The sequence below is a fragment of the Octodon degus genome, unplaced genomic scaffold (assembly GCF_000260255.1).
Source record: "Octodon degus isolate 3935 unplaced genomic scaffold, OctDeg1.0 scaffold00144, whole genome shotgun sequence".
In the NCBI taxonomy this organism is placed as follows: domain Eukaryota; kingdom Metazoa; phylum Chordata; class Mammalia; order Rodentia; family Octodontidae; genus Octodon; species Octodon degus.
In genome coordinates, this window is record NW_004524720.1 from 879,461 (window position 1) to 893,844 (window position 14,384).

The following is a 14,384-nucleotide window of genomic DNA, read 5'->3' on the forward strand; positions in this document are numbered from 1 at the left end:
AATGAGAACTCTAATCAGAGATTTTGGAGGAATCTACACATTGATTTCCACAGTGGTTGTACCAACCCACCCTCCCACCAACACTGGAGGAGTGTTCCTTTTTCCCCACCACTCCACCAGCATTTGGTATTGTTTGTGATTTCTTAAAGATAGCCATTCTTAGGGTTGGCCAAATAGCTCAGCAGACTAAAGTGCCTGCTTAGACAGGGCGCAGCACCCAGGGCTGATTTCCAGTTTGCTGTGCCGGCCCCGCCCCCAGGGCACACTGAGAGGGTGATTGAGACTGGGCGTGGTGGCACACACCTGTAATACCAGCACCTGGATATTTCTTTTCTTTTTATTTATTTATTTTTTTGGTATTTTAGGGAAGGGTCTACAGGATGTTCTGGGTCTCATTACTAGATCAATTCGTGTTGCTTTAATCTCCATGCTTTGAATTACCAATCATGTTCAACATGTTTTTCATGTATTTATTTGCCATTTATATATCTTCATCTGAGAAGTGTGTTTATCTCAGATCCCCATTTTTGGATTGAGTCTTTGAATTTGAGAAGGCTGATTTTTTCAATTCTTTATATATTTTCGATAGAAGTCCTTTGTCTGAGGGACAATTGGTTGGAATTTTCATGCTCTGTTGGATGTCTTCAGACTCTGTTGGTATTTTCTTTTTATGGGCAAAAACTTTAATAACATGATATCCAAGGTGATGACATTGAAATACTTCCCCTGAAGCTTTGGTTTTATTCATGAACTACCCCTAAGTCTTCAAGATTTCTATCGCCTTTTCTTCCAGTAGATTTAGTGTTTCTGCTGTCATATTTAGATCTTTGACCCATGTTGACTTTAGTTTAGTGCATGATGATAGACATGCATTAATTTTCATTTTTGGCATGTAGAGAGCCAGTTTTTCCACCACCATTTATTAAAGAGGCTATCTTTCTTCAGTGAACATGTTTGGTCTCTTTGTCAAAGATAAGGTAGCTGAGTATATTTGAGTATATCTGTAATTGTGTCTGCATCTTCTAATCTGTTCCACTGATCCTCAAGACATTTTTCCCCCCGTATCATGCTGATTTAATCACAATACCTTTGTAGTACAATTTCAAGTCCTGGACTGTGATGCCTCCTGCTTTGCCTTTGTTGCTCAGGATTGCCTTTCCTATTCTAGATCTCTTCTGTTTCAATACAAATGTTAGGATTGTTTTCTCTAGATTTCTAAGGTATGTTAATGGTACTTTGATTGGGATTGCATTAAATCTGTCTAACAATTTTGGGAGTATGGCTATTTTCACGTTAGTGCTTCCTATACACAGGCAAGGGATAGTTCCATCTATCTATCTATCTATCTATCTATCTATCTATCTATCTATCTATCTACATTTTTGGGTGGTGCTGGGGATTGAACCAGGGTCTTGTACATGCAAGGTAAGAGCTCTGCCACTGAGCCAAATCCTCAGCCTTTTATTTAAAAAAAAATTTTTTTTTTTTGGTACAAGGAATCAAACTTATAACCTTACACTTGCCAGGAAGGTGTTGAGACATTGAGCTATATCCCTGGTCCTATCTCTAAATTTTCTGATATCTTTTTTAATCTCCTTTTTTCAGAGTATTATAATTTTCAATGTGTAGATCTTTACTTTCCTTGTTACATTAATTCCCAAGTATTTCGGTTTTTGGTGATGCTGTTGTAAAGGGTTTGATTTCGCTAATTTCTCTCAGTGAGATTGTTGTTTGTATATAAGAATGCTATTAATTTTTGAGCACTAAGTTTGTGTCTAGGGGGAAACTACCCACTCAGGCTCCCCCTCCTGTCCCTCTCTCAGGACAGAAGCTTTCTTTCTCTCAATAAATATATTCTCCTCATAAAAAAAAATTTTGTGTCCAGCTATGCTATTGAATTTGGTTATCGAATCTAGAAGTCTTTGGCAAAGCTTTTTGGATCTTCTATGTAGAGTATCATGTCATCTATAAATAATGGTAGACAAATGATAATGGTAGATAAAGAATAAATGATAATCTTTTGTTATCATTATTCTTTTTATTTCTCTCTCTTGCTTAATTGCTCTGGCTAATGTTTCCCGGACTATATGGAATAGGAATGGTGATAGTGGACATCTTCATCTTGTTCCTGATTTTAGAGTGAAAGCTTTCAGTTTTTGTCCATTTAGTACAATGTTGGCTGTTGGTTTCTCATAGATGGCTTTTATCAAATTGAGGTAAAGACCATCTATTCTAATTTTCTGTATGGTTTTTATCATGAATGAGTGTTGGGCTTTATCAAAACCTTTTTCTGAATCTAATAAGATGATCATATGATTTTTGTCTTTGGCTCTGCTGATATGTTGTATTACATTTATTGATTTGCATATGTTGAACCTTCCCTGCATTCCTGGGATAAATCGTACTCGGTCATGGTACATGATCTTCTTGGTGATTCGCTGCATTCTGTTCACTAGTACTGTATCCAGGATTTTTGCATCTACGTTCCTTAGGGAGATTGGCCTGTAGTTCTCTTTTTTGGTTGGGTCTTGTCTCCAGGAATGAGTTATGGAAAATTGTTTCTCTTCCAATTTTATTGAAGAATTTGAAAAGAGTTGGCATTAAATCTTCTCTAAATTTCTTGCAGAATTTAGTTGTGAATCCATCAGGACATGTACTTTTCTTTGTTGGTAAATGTTTTACTAGATTTTCAATTTTATTAACTGATATTGAGTTATTCAGAATTTTTATATGCTCTTGATTCAGCTTTGGTAATTCATACATTTCTAGGAATCTTTCCATTTCTTCTGTGTTTTTCATCCTATGCCAGTAAAGATTTTCAAAGTCGGGACTGACAATCATCTGAATTTCCACAAGATCTGTAGTGATTTCACCCTTTTTATTCCTCATGGAATGAATTTTTTTCTTTCCTTTTTTTGTTGAAGGATCGGGATTTATCAGTTTTACCTATTCTTTCAAGAACAAACTCTTCATTAATTTTTTGTATTGTTTTCTTAGTTTCCATTGTGTTAATTTCTGCTATCTTTACAATTTCCTCCTTTCTGTAGGCTTTGGCTCTAATTCCTCTTCTTTTCCTAGAAGCTTGAGGGGCAGTATGTGTTTCTTTATTTATGCTCATTCTGTCTTCTTGATGTGAGAGCTCACCACTATAAAATTTCCTCTTATAAATGCTTTCATTGTACCACACAGGTTCTAATATGTCATATTTGCATTTTTACTTGATTGTAGATATTGTTTAATTTCTTCTTTTATCTCATCTGTGACCCATTGGTTGTTTAATTTTCATGTATTTATGGAATTTTTGCAGTATCTTTTGTCAATTTCCAATTTCATTGTACTATGATTAGATTATATGCATGGGATAATTTCAGTTCCTTTGCATTTACTGAAGCATGTTCTATGGGGTAGTATATGGTCTATTTTACAAAACATTGTGTACAGCTGAGAGGAATGTGTATTCTGATGTTGTTGGGTAGAACACTTTGTAAAGGTCTACAAGGTACACACTATGTTCACAAGTTTGCTTCAGTTCTATTATTTCTTTGCTTGTTTTTGTTCTAGTTGATCTATCTCTTTCTAAAACTGGGGTGTTAAGGTCCCTCATTACACTTGTGTTACCATTTATTTGATTTTTCATGTCTATTAATATTTGTCTTATATAACTGAGTGCTCCCACTTCAATGCATATATATTTATGCCTATTATCTCTTGCCCTTGAAATTTTCCTTTAACATGTATACAGTGTCCTTCTTCATATCTTTTGATCATTCATAGTTTGAAGTTCACATTGTCTGCAAACAGAATAGCTACACTTGCTTTTTTCTTGGTTCCTATTGCATGAAGTATTGTTTTCCATACTGTGACTTTCAGTCTACAAGTTTCTTTTAGAGTTAAATGTGTTTATTGTATACAATATATTATTGGCTATTGTTTCTTGATCAATTCTGCCAATCTATTTTTTTTTTATTGGTGAACTGAGGCCATTTACATTGATAGGAATAACTGAATGCATTGGCTTATCTTTGTCATGTTTGTTTCCTGCTGTTGGTCTCCTACATTTCCCCTCTATTTAATTGCATACCCTGCCTGGTGGTTTCTTCCTGATATTCTTGGAATTGTAATCATTTTTATTTCTATCTAGAATGTTTTTCAGTATTCTTTGTAGGGTTGGTTTGATGATTATGAATTTCTTCAGTTGTTCTTTTTCATGAAATTTCTTCATTCATTTTCTAGTCCATCACCTTAACCACTTGGCCATGACTACAGTAAATTTCTCTTCATTCATTTTGGAAGACAGCTTTGTAAGGCACATCAATCTGGGTTTTATTTCAGGACTGAAATACTTCACTCCAAGCTCTCTTGACTAGAGGGTTTGTATTGAGAAGTCAGCCATGATTCTAATGGACTTTCCTTTATAAGTGATTATTTTTTTCTCTAACAGCTTTGAATATTCTGTTTTTCTGCTCAATTTATGAGATTTTAATTGTTATATTTCTGGGCATACATTTATTTTGGTCATGGCTGATTGGAGTTCTATATTCCTTTCTTACTTGTATCTCAGATTCTGTTCACATGCTTGGAAAATTCTCTGCTACAACTTCTGCAAAGAGTCTTAGTCATTTGTGTTGATTCCTGCTTTTTCATTGACACCTATCAATCTTATATTATTTTTGTTTTCATCATCTTACAATTATTGAATTCTTATTTCCTGGCCCCTTGTTATTTTAAGAGATCTTATCTTTTGTAATTGATAGCCATGAGTCTGTCTTCAAGGTCTAAAAGTCTATCTTCAGTTTCACTCAAGGAGTTTTGTCAGCTTTCATTTCCTCTATATCTCTTTGACTCTGCTTCATGCGATCTATTTCTTTCCTGTATTGCTCATTCAAGGAGTCCGTCATTTTTCTAATCTCCTCCATTTTTTTTTTATCAATATCTTCTTTAGAAGCAGTTAGAAACCCTTCTACTGCAGTGTTTTTTTCAGATTGGGTTTCCTGCTTATGTTTCTGTAGCTGCTTCTTTACTTCATCTGCTACGAGTTCTGAGAGTTCTTTTTTAATTTCAGAAAAGAATTGCGCTCTGATTTCTTCTATATCTTTCTGCTGCTGCTTATTTACTATCGACGCTCTTGATTCATGCATTTGAGCCGAGCTAGTGTCCTCTGCGTTTGTTCTGGGTGGGCACTGGGTTTCTTCCATATGTTTCTGCATTTGATTCTTTAGTGCAGATGTTATTAATTCAAGGATTTCTTTTTTCATTTCCAATCTGAGGTCTTCTATATCTTTCTGCAGCTGTTTTATTTCAGAAGCGGTTGATTCATTGCTTTCAGCTGTGTGATTTCCAATTTGTTCTGTGTTAGTGTCCTCTGCACTTGTTACGGGTGGGCTTGGGTTCTGAGGTTGCATTTTGTTCCTTCTCGTCATTTTGTGTAGCACTGTCTTCTGCCCTTTGTTATAGATCTTTGCTGTAGTTATAACCTTCACACGTACTGAAGTTCAGGTGGAGCTCTACAGATTTTGGAGTTATCCAGCTGTGTCTGGCTTAGGTATGGCTGCTGTGCTCAGCTCCTTCCCACTGCGGACCTGGGCTAGGATTGGGTCTGGGGGTTCCTGGAACTCGGCAGAAATTTCTACTCGGTGGAAGGGGTGGGGCAGGTAAGGTGGAGTGGTGGGGGGTGGCCCGAGGGGGTGGGAGAGGGTCCTGCCTATGCTGCGCCTGGGCTGGGACTGGTCCCGCTGGCACAGGGTAGCAGGAAGCTCTCCACACACTCACCGGACCTGGGCTAGGACTGGGTCAATAAGGTTTTTTTTTTGGTTCCTCGAATGCCTTCAGGGCACTTTTGGCCAGCGGGAGAGTTGTGAGGTTCGAATTCCAGCAACCTGAGGCTGACAGCTTTGTGGAAGCAGCCACTTAAAGGACTGAGCTAGGGCCAGGCTCCCCTTTGTCAGCTTTCAATGGAGTTTTTAATTTGTTGTCTATACGTATGAATCTGTTTCATGTATTCTATTTATTTCTTACCTTATTCATTTAAGGTTTTCATCACTTTCCTATACTCCTCTATTTTTTTTTTTTTATCTATGCCTTCTCTACATATGCTGGGCAATTCCTTTATTATGATTGTTATATCTATTTTTACCTGAGAGATTATTTCTGATATGATTTCCTCTATAGCCTCATGAATTTGTTTCTTTGCCTCAGTTGCTGTCATTTCAGAAATTTTAGGTGTGTGCCTTCCCAATTTTTTCTATGTTAATATCTTCTGGACTTGTTCTGGGTGGGCTAGGGATCTGAGATCACATTTTACTTCTTTGTCTTGTCATCTTTATATTTCAAAAATAAAAAAATTATTTTGTTGTCTCCAATAATACTTATGCATTTTTGTACTAGGGTATATCTCTAGTATCAAGGCCTCTCTAGGAAAAGTCTGTCCTTCAGAATGTCTTCTATGTGTAGCAGTTTCTGGTTTATCTGCCACAAAATCCTACCTTCCCAATTAATTAAGCATGGGAGGTTGGTAACTGTTTGGCTCAGACCCCAGTCCTTTGGTGCTAAGCTGTTGTGAGGTTATTACCCCAGATCTTCCCTGTATTGTTACAGAAAGGAGAACAACTGATTACAGCAGATATGACATCCTAGCTAAAGTACTATAATTAGTAGTAAGAACAGCATCAAGCACAATTTAGAAACTGAAAAACTGTGGTAACTATTGATTTTGTATTTAGATCTTAGGAGTGAAGTCTATAGTATACTACAAAACCAATCATAAATTAGGAGTTTGTATGCAAGGCTTTTCCCCTTAGTAGAATGATTTTACATGAGGGAGGGTTATGGAGTGTATAAAACAAAAATTACTTGAAAAAGAAACAGAAGCAAGGCTGGAAGACAAAGGATCACATAACATATATTAACTTTTATAAAGAGGTATATTTTGCCATACTTAAATCCTTTTATTGTGGTATCTTTATGTTTTCAGGCATTAAAGAGAAAATTTCTATTTTATCCTTACAAATGAACTTAAAAATTACCATTGTCCATGTAAATAATTCAAGTTTCAATTTCATAAGACATATAAATTAGTTTTGCTATTTGCACACCTAGAATTCACAGTCTGCGGTACAGCTATATCAGTTACAGGGGCACAAAAACAAATCAGTCACCAAGAGTAATGCAGATGCCATCTATTAATGCCTACTTTGGTCTGGTTTTGTCCTGTCCCTAACTCTTTCCATTTGTTACCTCATTAATACTTAAATAGGTCAATAGAACATATACCTCTCTCATTCTCACTTTATAAATGAAAACGCTGAGGCAAGCAAAGTAAGGTGTTTACCAAGGACCACAGCAATGCAGTCATGGTAGCTGGGATATGAATCCTGTCTTGCAACTCCATACATTTCAAACCAAAAAAAAACCTTGCAATTTTATTTTCACTGCAATTTTATAATAAATTTACAGCTTACCAAAATCTGTATTATTTCCTCGGGTCTTTTATCTTCAACTGGTATTCCATTCACTTCTCTAAGTTCATCACCAACGTGAATAAGACCTGTGAAATACAAAATTTGCTACAACAGTGCTGTTACATAAAATAAAATGCAATTTGTAAAGGTCTCTCCCAAATGAATCATCATTACTTCCCTTGACAGATTATGGATTAGAAAGACCTTCACACTTCTCAGCCTTAGGTTCTATGCCTCTCCACTACACCAAACCAAAGCAACACAAAAAATGCTTATAAAAAAATTATAATACTATGTGAGTCTTTGTCTAGAAATGTACATTACTAATATCTCATGAAATATTTTTTTAAGTTGCATGCATTTAGCAGTAGTTTTCAAATCAGAAACACTGAATCAGGTGTTAACATAATGTTGCAAGCCTGTATACATTGAAGCCAGTGAGATTTATCTATCATGTACTTATGTAGGTTCCCAAATTTCAACACAGAAAAATATCTTATGACTTGCTTTGCTGTATTATATCCAGAGATATTTTAAAACTTACATTGGAAGCATCCCAAAACCCACTACAACTGTGTCTACTTAATTACCACTTAAACCTCACCACTTCTGTGTGCGGCCCCTCCTCTCATGACTCTAGCAACAACGATTGCTCCCGTCTGCTCATCCTTCTTAATGGTGGCTCCCTTTGAAGGAAAAAGAGAAAAGAAGTATGAGTACACATGCATACTATTCAGCAGAAAGGCGAGGGGAAAACATGGACATTCTGCTAGAAAGAATGAAAATGATGACAAAATAATTAAAGAATAAGGCTGGAGGAACAGACCTCATGTCATCTGTCTTACAGATATACCTTTCTATCTACAGAAAATTTTATCTACACAGCATCTAAGGGTTTTAGTGCAACATAAAGACATTTAAAATTATTAATCTTTTAAAAATTGTGGGAAATAAAAATACCTTCTTTCAATTATAAGAATATCTTGCATTAGCTATGCTAGAATAGTGTTTGCTTTTACCCTTTCACAGCACTTTCTCAATTTTACCTTTATAATACCTTATAAAGAAGATGGACTAATTATTGTTGTGTGACTGGGCAAAAGATCATGTAAATCAGAGCTAAGATCAAGGTCATGGGCAGGAGTCTCCCTCAGTGGCAGAGCACGTGCTTAGCACACTTGAGACTCTGGGTTCCATTCCTGGCACTTTCAGGTCAATGATTCTTCTCTTACAGTAAGCTATTATAGTAAAAGAGCTCAACAATAACAATAAAGAAAAAGAAAAGTATTAAAACCTGAAAATTAGCTCTATATGTTGCTCAGCTAAATAGAAAAAGATCTACCACTATATGTATTTAATGAACTCAGACTGTACCTAGCACAAATAGAACTAAATTTTTTCTTTTTTATGTATTTGGTTGTTGCAGGGCTCACTACACAGGCTCAGACTTATGGTTATCTTCCTGTTTTTCAGTCTCCCTAGTGCTCGGATTATAGGCATGTGCCACTAGGCCCAGACTCTGGCCAGCTCAGCCCACCCTGAGGGTGGAGCTGGTGCAGTATGTGGTGCCAGGGATTGAATCACAGTCCCTGCACTTGCCTAAGCTTGCCTAAGCAGGCACTTTAGTCCACTAAGCTACCTCGCTGGTCCAGAACTAATCTTTTGACATAAGATTCAGGCCCAATCCCAAAAGGAATCCAAACCTCTTCATTTATAGATACTCAGAGGCAAACTGCTTTATAAAAATAAGAGGCCCTCTGATAAGCTTGAGGTCCTGAGTTCAATTTCTGGTACAAACCCCCTCTCCACAAAGAAAGAGTAACAGGCACAAATGGCTAGCTTTTGCATGACTTTCCACCCAAGAAATAGTCATTGGTTTAGGAAACTACACCATGTTGCATCAGATAGCTGAGAAGTCTACATGTTTTTTTCCAGAGCTGGGAATGGAACTCAGGTTGCTCTACCTGAGCCACACCACTATGGACCTGTGAAAGATAAGCTTCAAGGCATGGCAGAAATCATTCTGAAGAGGTAGAGTTTTTCTTAAGTTTGTCAATAAGCACAAATATATTATTAATGAGCAGATATGTAAGCAGTGTGAATCAATTTATAATAACTATACTTTGCATCTGACAACTAGCAGCTATATATAATAACAACAGTAAAAATAAAATTTGTGGCATTTTTCCTTAACTATGTGTGCTTAAATAAGCATGTCTCCAGAGAAATGGACCATAGATCCATCAATTACTGGTATTTCTTTTTAATTTAAGTAAGAAAGTTAAGGCCACAATGACTGGAAATAAAATGTTTTTGATACCACTACTGGGGGGCCAGGGAGATAGCTCAGTAGAATAAGCGCTTGCCTGGCAAGCACAAGCATCTGAGTTCAATCCCTGGTTCTGGGAAAAAAAAAAAAAAAAAAAAAAAACTATTAGCTTAATTGGATCAACTTTCATTCTTTTAGGATATAACTCAAACTGCCCACCAAAATATGTCAAGTGGCACAAAAGTCTATTTTTAAATTAATTAACTTATTTATTTGGTACAGGCTCTCACTACGCAGCTCAGACTCACAGTAATCCTTCTGTCTGAGTCTCCCCAGCACTGGAGTACAGGCGTGCACCACCACACCCAGTTTCAGGGCTGACAGGACACACCCGGGTTTCCAGGCTGGCACAGCATGCAATACCGGGGATGCAACCTGGGTTCTAGTGCTTGCCAGGCAGGTGCTTGGACTGCTGACACACCTCCCCAGCCCTACCTGTCCAATTTAAAGAAGTTGAATCCCAAATGACCATAATTTTCCTAAAATCACATAATTAGTATATAGCAAAATCAGGACTTGTCTGAAATAGTCTGACTAGCTGATCTTCATTTGCATTCACTATTGCTCACCCTATGTGTTTCTATAACCTTCTGTTCTTCAGCTTACTTTGCCTGCAGGTGTGCAGATCACACTCCCCTATCACAGGGTGAAAATCATTTTACAGTTTCTAAGGCTAGGAGAAGGCAGGTGATTGTTACCTGGGCCTCATTCAATACTCGCTTTCTATGAATTCAGCTGCCACATGCAAGTCCTAACCACAGCCACACTGTGGGGAAGCCCAAGCTTCTCAGAGACGCCACCTGGCAGTCATCATGCCTGACCAGCCCAGCTCTGCAGCTTCAGTCCAGGCCACATTGTGTAACACAGGGGCTCTCAGACGGCCGCAGCCCCAGCTACCATCACAGGACTGCAGGTACCGGGGACTGCAGATGGTGACGCCCCAGCCAGACTCACCACCTGCGGACCTGTGAGACAAAACTGTGCATTGTCTTAGCCCAAATATCTGGATTATGAGCACATCATATTTATAACAGAGAACTACAAAACAGGAACAAATCTTTCTCTTTCCATTATACAATAGTACTTTACTGGTGTGCTATACAGAAGCACTCAGTTTCTTGTGTTTAATGTTAGCTCCTCTAATTTTTTTCTATGATACAACAAAATCTACAAATGTTTACTGAAAACTTGTTATGAGCCAGACAGGATCCTAAAGACCTGTAACACACTGGCCAAAACTTATTGAGCTTATAATGTAACAAAGGAGAGAGAATACAAACAAGAGAGGAAATCATGTGTACTATCTTCTATATTAGAATGCAGTAAACACTGGAGGCAGGAGGAGGTAGGAGGACAGTAAGGAAAGTCTGGACACCACAGAAAGTGGAGAGGAGACTACGTGAAAATATGGGTCTCATTGAGAGAGTGACATTTGCATAAAGAAAGATGGAAAGAAGTGACAGAGATAGTGTTACACAAAGTGGAAAAAAGCAGAAACAGCAAATGCCAAGGGGAGTCTGAGAGTGGAAGGTATGTTCAAGGGAGAGCAGGGGGTGCAGCTGCAGCAGAGTAAAAGGAGAAGCAGTAGGAGACAAGGCCAGGCGGGCAGGGCTCTGGCAGGCAGCATTCTGCAGACCTTTGAAGGAGGGCACTGGGTTGGGCTCAGGATGAAAAAGAGGGAGTGTGCAGGACCATGAGCAGCAGGTAGTAAGGGTAAAGGACTCTAAAATGGTCCAGATGTGTCATATATGTGTATTAATTCCCCAAAATGAATGTAACCATTATGTATTACAAATATAAACTAACAAAAAAATTAGCAAAGGCTAAAGCAATGAAAGAAACAGGTTATTGCAATTATCCTGAAAAGAGATGATGCTGGCTTAGATCTGAGTGGCAGGAACAGAGGTAATAAAAAAAGCACTGTGCATGTGTTGGTTTTTTTCTTTTAACTTTTGATTTTATTTCTTTGGTACAATGTCTCCTTAAGTAGCTTGGACTCATAGTGATCCACCAGTCTCAGCCTTCCCAGGACTGCAATTACAGCTGTGTACACCAAACTGGGTTTAGAGGCCAGCAAGGCACACCCAACATTCCAGGGCTGGCACAGCATGAGGTGCCAGAGGTCAAACTCAGGACCTTGTGTTTGTCAGGCAGGTGCTTAGACCACCAAGTTATCCTCCAGCCTGTGGATATGTTTTTGGTACAGCCAAAAGGATTTCCCAGTGAACTGTCTATGGGATGTGAAAGAAAAGGATCAACTGCTCCTTTGGGCTGAGCAACTGGAGTGACTGAATGGCCATCAATCAGAAGGGGGACAGACTATTAATGGGTAGAACAGGTCTGAGATCTAAACCAGGAGTATATTTTTGAACATGTGAACACCAATATTTTTATAAGCTATCCAAATGCTGCTATTGAGTAGATAGGTGGATACACAAATTAAAGATCAAGAGAAATCTCTGGAAAAGAAATAGCTTTGGGAGTCACTGGCACATAGATGTTTTCTAATACCATGGACAGAATGAAAACATTTCTGTAAAGTATAAGGAAAAAGAGTCCTCCAAAACTTAAGGGTTATTTTCCTATAGATATGGACCCTAAAATAAAATGCTTGCCACCTTTTGATTCTACTCCTGCTGGAAGGTAAACTAAGGACCTGAGAAACAATTTCACTTTCTATAGAATAGACCATCACTAGATTCAGTCTTCATCCAGAGCCCTTCCTTCTTGTTCAGTGGCACACAGAAACATTGAAACATCATGCAGGATTTGGAAGCAAAATTATTTAACATGGACAGAGCTGATCAGGACATGTTCCCAATGTATCAGTCCTTGATCTCAGGTAATTTAGGGCTTATGTGGGGTGAGAGGTATAGAATTAAAGTATTCGGCAGTTATTTATTGGCTATATCTTATGTCATTATTACTGATTGACCTAAGCGAAAACTACATCATATATATTGCAAGTATGCACGTTCTAACTCCGGGCCAGTTTGGAGCTTTACAGGAATGCTAACAGAAAGCACGTAGGTTCAGGGTGGGGTAAGCTCAGAGTTTGGGAAGCAAGTGCTTGAGATAACATATGGGTTCAGGGTAGGGTGAGTTAGAGAGGGAATATGTACTTGGCATTGATGGAAGACAGGAAGACAAATTTGCTCAGGGGAGTGGCAAGGTATAGGCTGGCATAGGACCCCAGAAATAAAGATTAACTATTTTCCTCGTGACTTGAGAACTTCTATATCCAAATTGCTTTCCAAAACCTATTATGACAAAAACAAAATTATTATCACTGCAAAAAAAAAAAAAAAACATATTATGACACTGTATCTCTAGCACAACTTATTTGTATAAAAGGTTAAAACTCAATGGTATACAGTACAATATGAAACTGTACAGAAATTGAAAGTGCACCAGTCCTAGCCCAGGCCCAGTGAGTGTGTGGGAGAGCTTCTTGCTACCTTGAGCCAGCAGGACCTACTGGTCCCAGCCCAGGCACAGTGTGGGTGAGACACTCTTTCACCCCCTTGGGATGCCCCCCACCACTCCGCAGCATCTCTCCGCCCTGCCCGCTGAGTAAGAATTTCTGCCATGTTCCAGGAACCCCCAGATCCAGTCCTAGCCCAGGCCCAGTGAGTATGTGGGAGAGCTTCCGGCTACCCTATGCTGGCGAGACCTACTGGTCCCAGCCCAGGCGCAGCATGGGTGAGAACCTCTTTCACCCCCTTGGGATGCCCCCACCACTCTGTAGTACCCCCTCACCCTGCCCACTGAGTAGGAATTTCTGTTGCGTTCCTAGACCATGCCCAGTGAGTGTGTGGGAGGGCTGCCTCTCCCCCTACTCCACCTTGTCTCCTCCAGACTCAGCTCAGGCCTGGCATACAGGGCTGGGGTGAAACGCTGCAGCTGCAATCCCTGCAGAGAGTGTAGAGGACAGAACCACCCAGCTAGTCCAGGAGCAGAATACCTTGCCAGAGGGGCACAACACGTTCACCGCCAAGGGCAGCAGCAGGAAGGACCTCAGCACAGCAGCCAGAACCAAGCCAGGCACAACTGGATAAATCCAAACTTTGTAGATCTGCACCTGAACTTCAGTAGGTGCTAAGGTTATAACTGCACCAAAGATCTACAGCAAAGGTCAGAAGACAGTGCTACACAAAATGACAACAAGAAGGAGGAAAATGAAATCTCAGAACCCAAGACCACCCATAACAAGAGCAGAGGACACTAACACAGAGCAAAGTGGGAATCACACAGCTAAAATCAGTGAATCAACGGCTTCTGAAATAAAGAAACAGCTGCAGAAAGGTAGAGGAACTCAGATTGGAAATGAAAAAAGAAATCCCTTAATTAATAAAATCTGCAGTAAAGAATCAAATGCAGCAACATATGGAGGAAACCTAATGCCCACGCAGAACAAGTGCAGAGGACACTAGCTCAGCTCAGCTGTATGAATTAAGAGTGTCAATACTAAGTAAGCAATAGCAGAACGTCATAGAAGAACTCAGAGCGGAATTTTCTGAAATAAGAAAATAATTCTCAGAACTCATAGCATCTGAAGTAAAGAATCAATTACAGAAACATACGGAGGAAACCCAATC

At 38.9% G+C, this 14,384-nt stretch overlaps 1 protein-coding gene across 5 annotated transcripts in view; it reads right to left on the reverse strand.

Moving 5' to 3' along the window:
* Mpp7 (membrane palmitoylated protein 7) overlaps positions 1–14,384 on the reverse strand; it is a 256,221-nt gene that overhangs the window by 75,562 nt on the left and 166,275 nt on the right. For all 5 annotated transcript variants that reach the window (XM_023701932.1, XM_023701930.1, XM_004641864.3 and 2 more), the window contains 2 exons: positions 8,062–8,143; positions 7,458–7,543 (listed from right to left, as the gene is read on the reverse strand). In XM_023701932.1, coding sequence (XP_023557700.1) covers positions 7,458–7,543; positions 8,062–8,143 — 168 coding nt within the window. The remainder of the gene's footprint in view (positions 1–7,457; positions 7,544–8,061; positions 8,144–14,384) is intronic.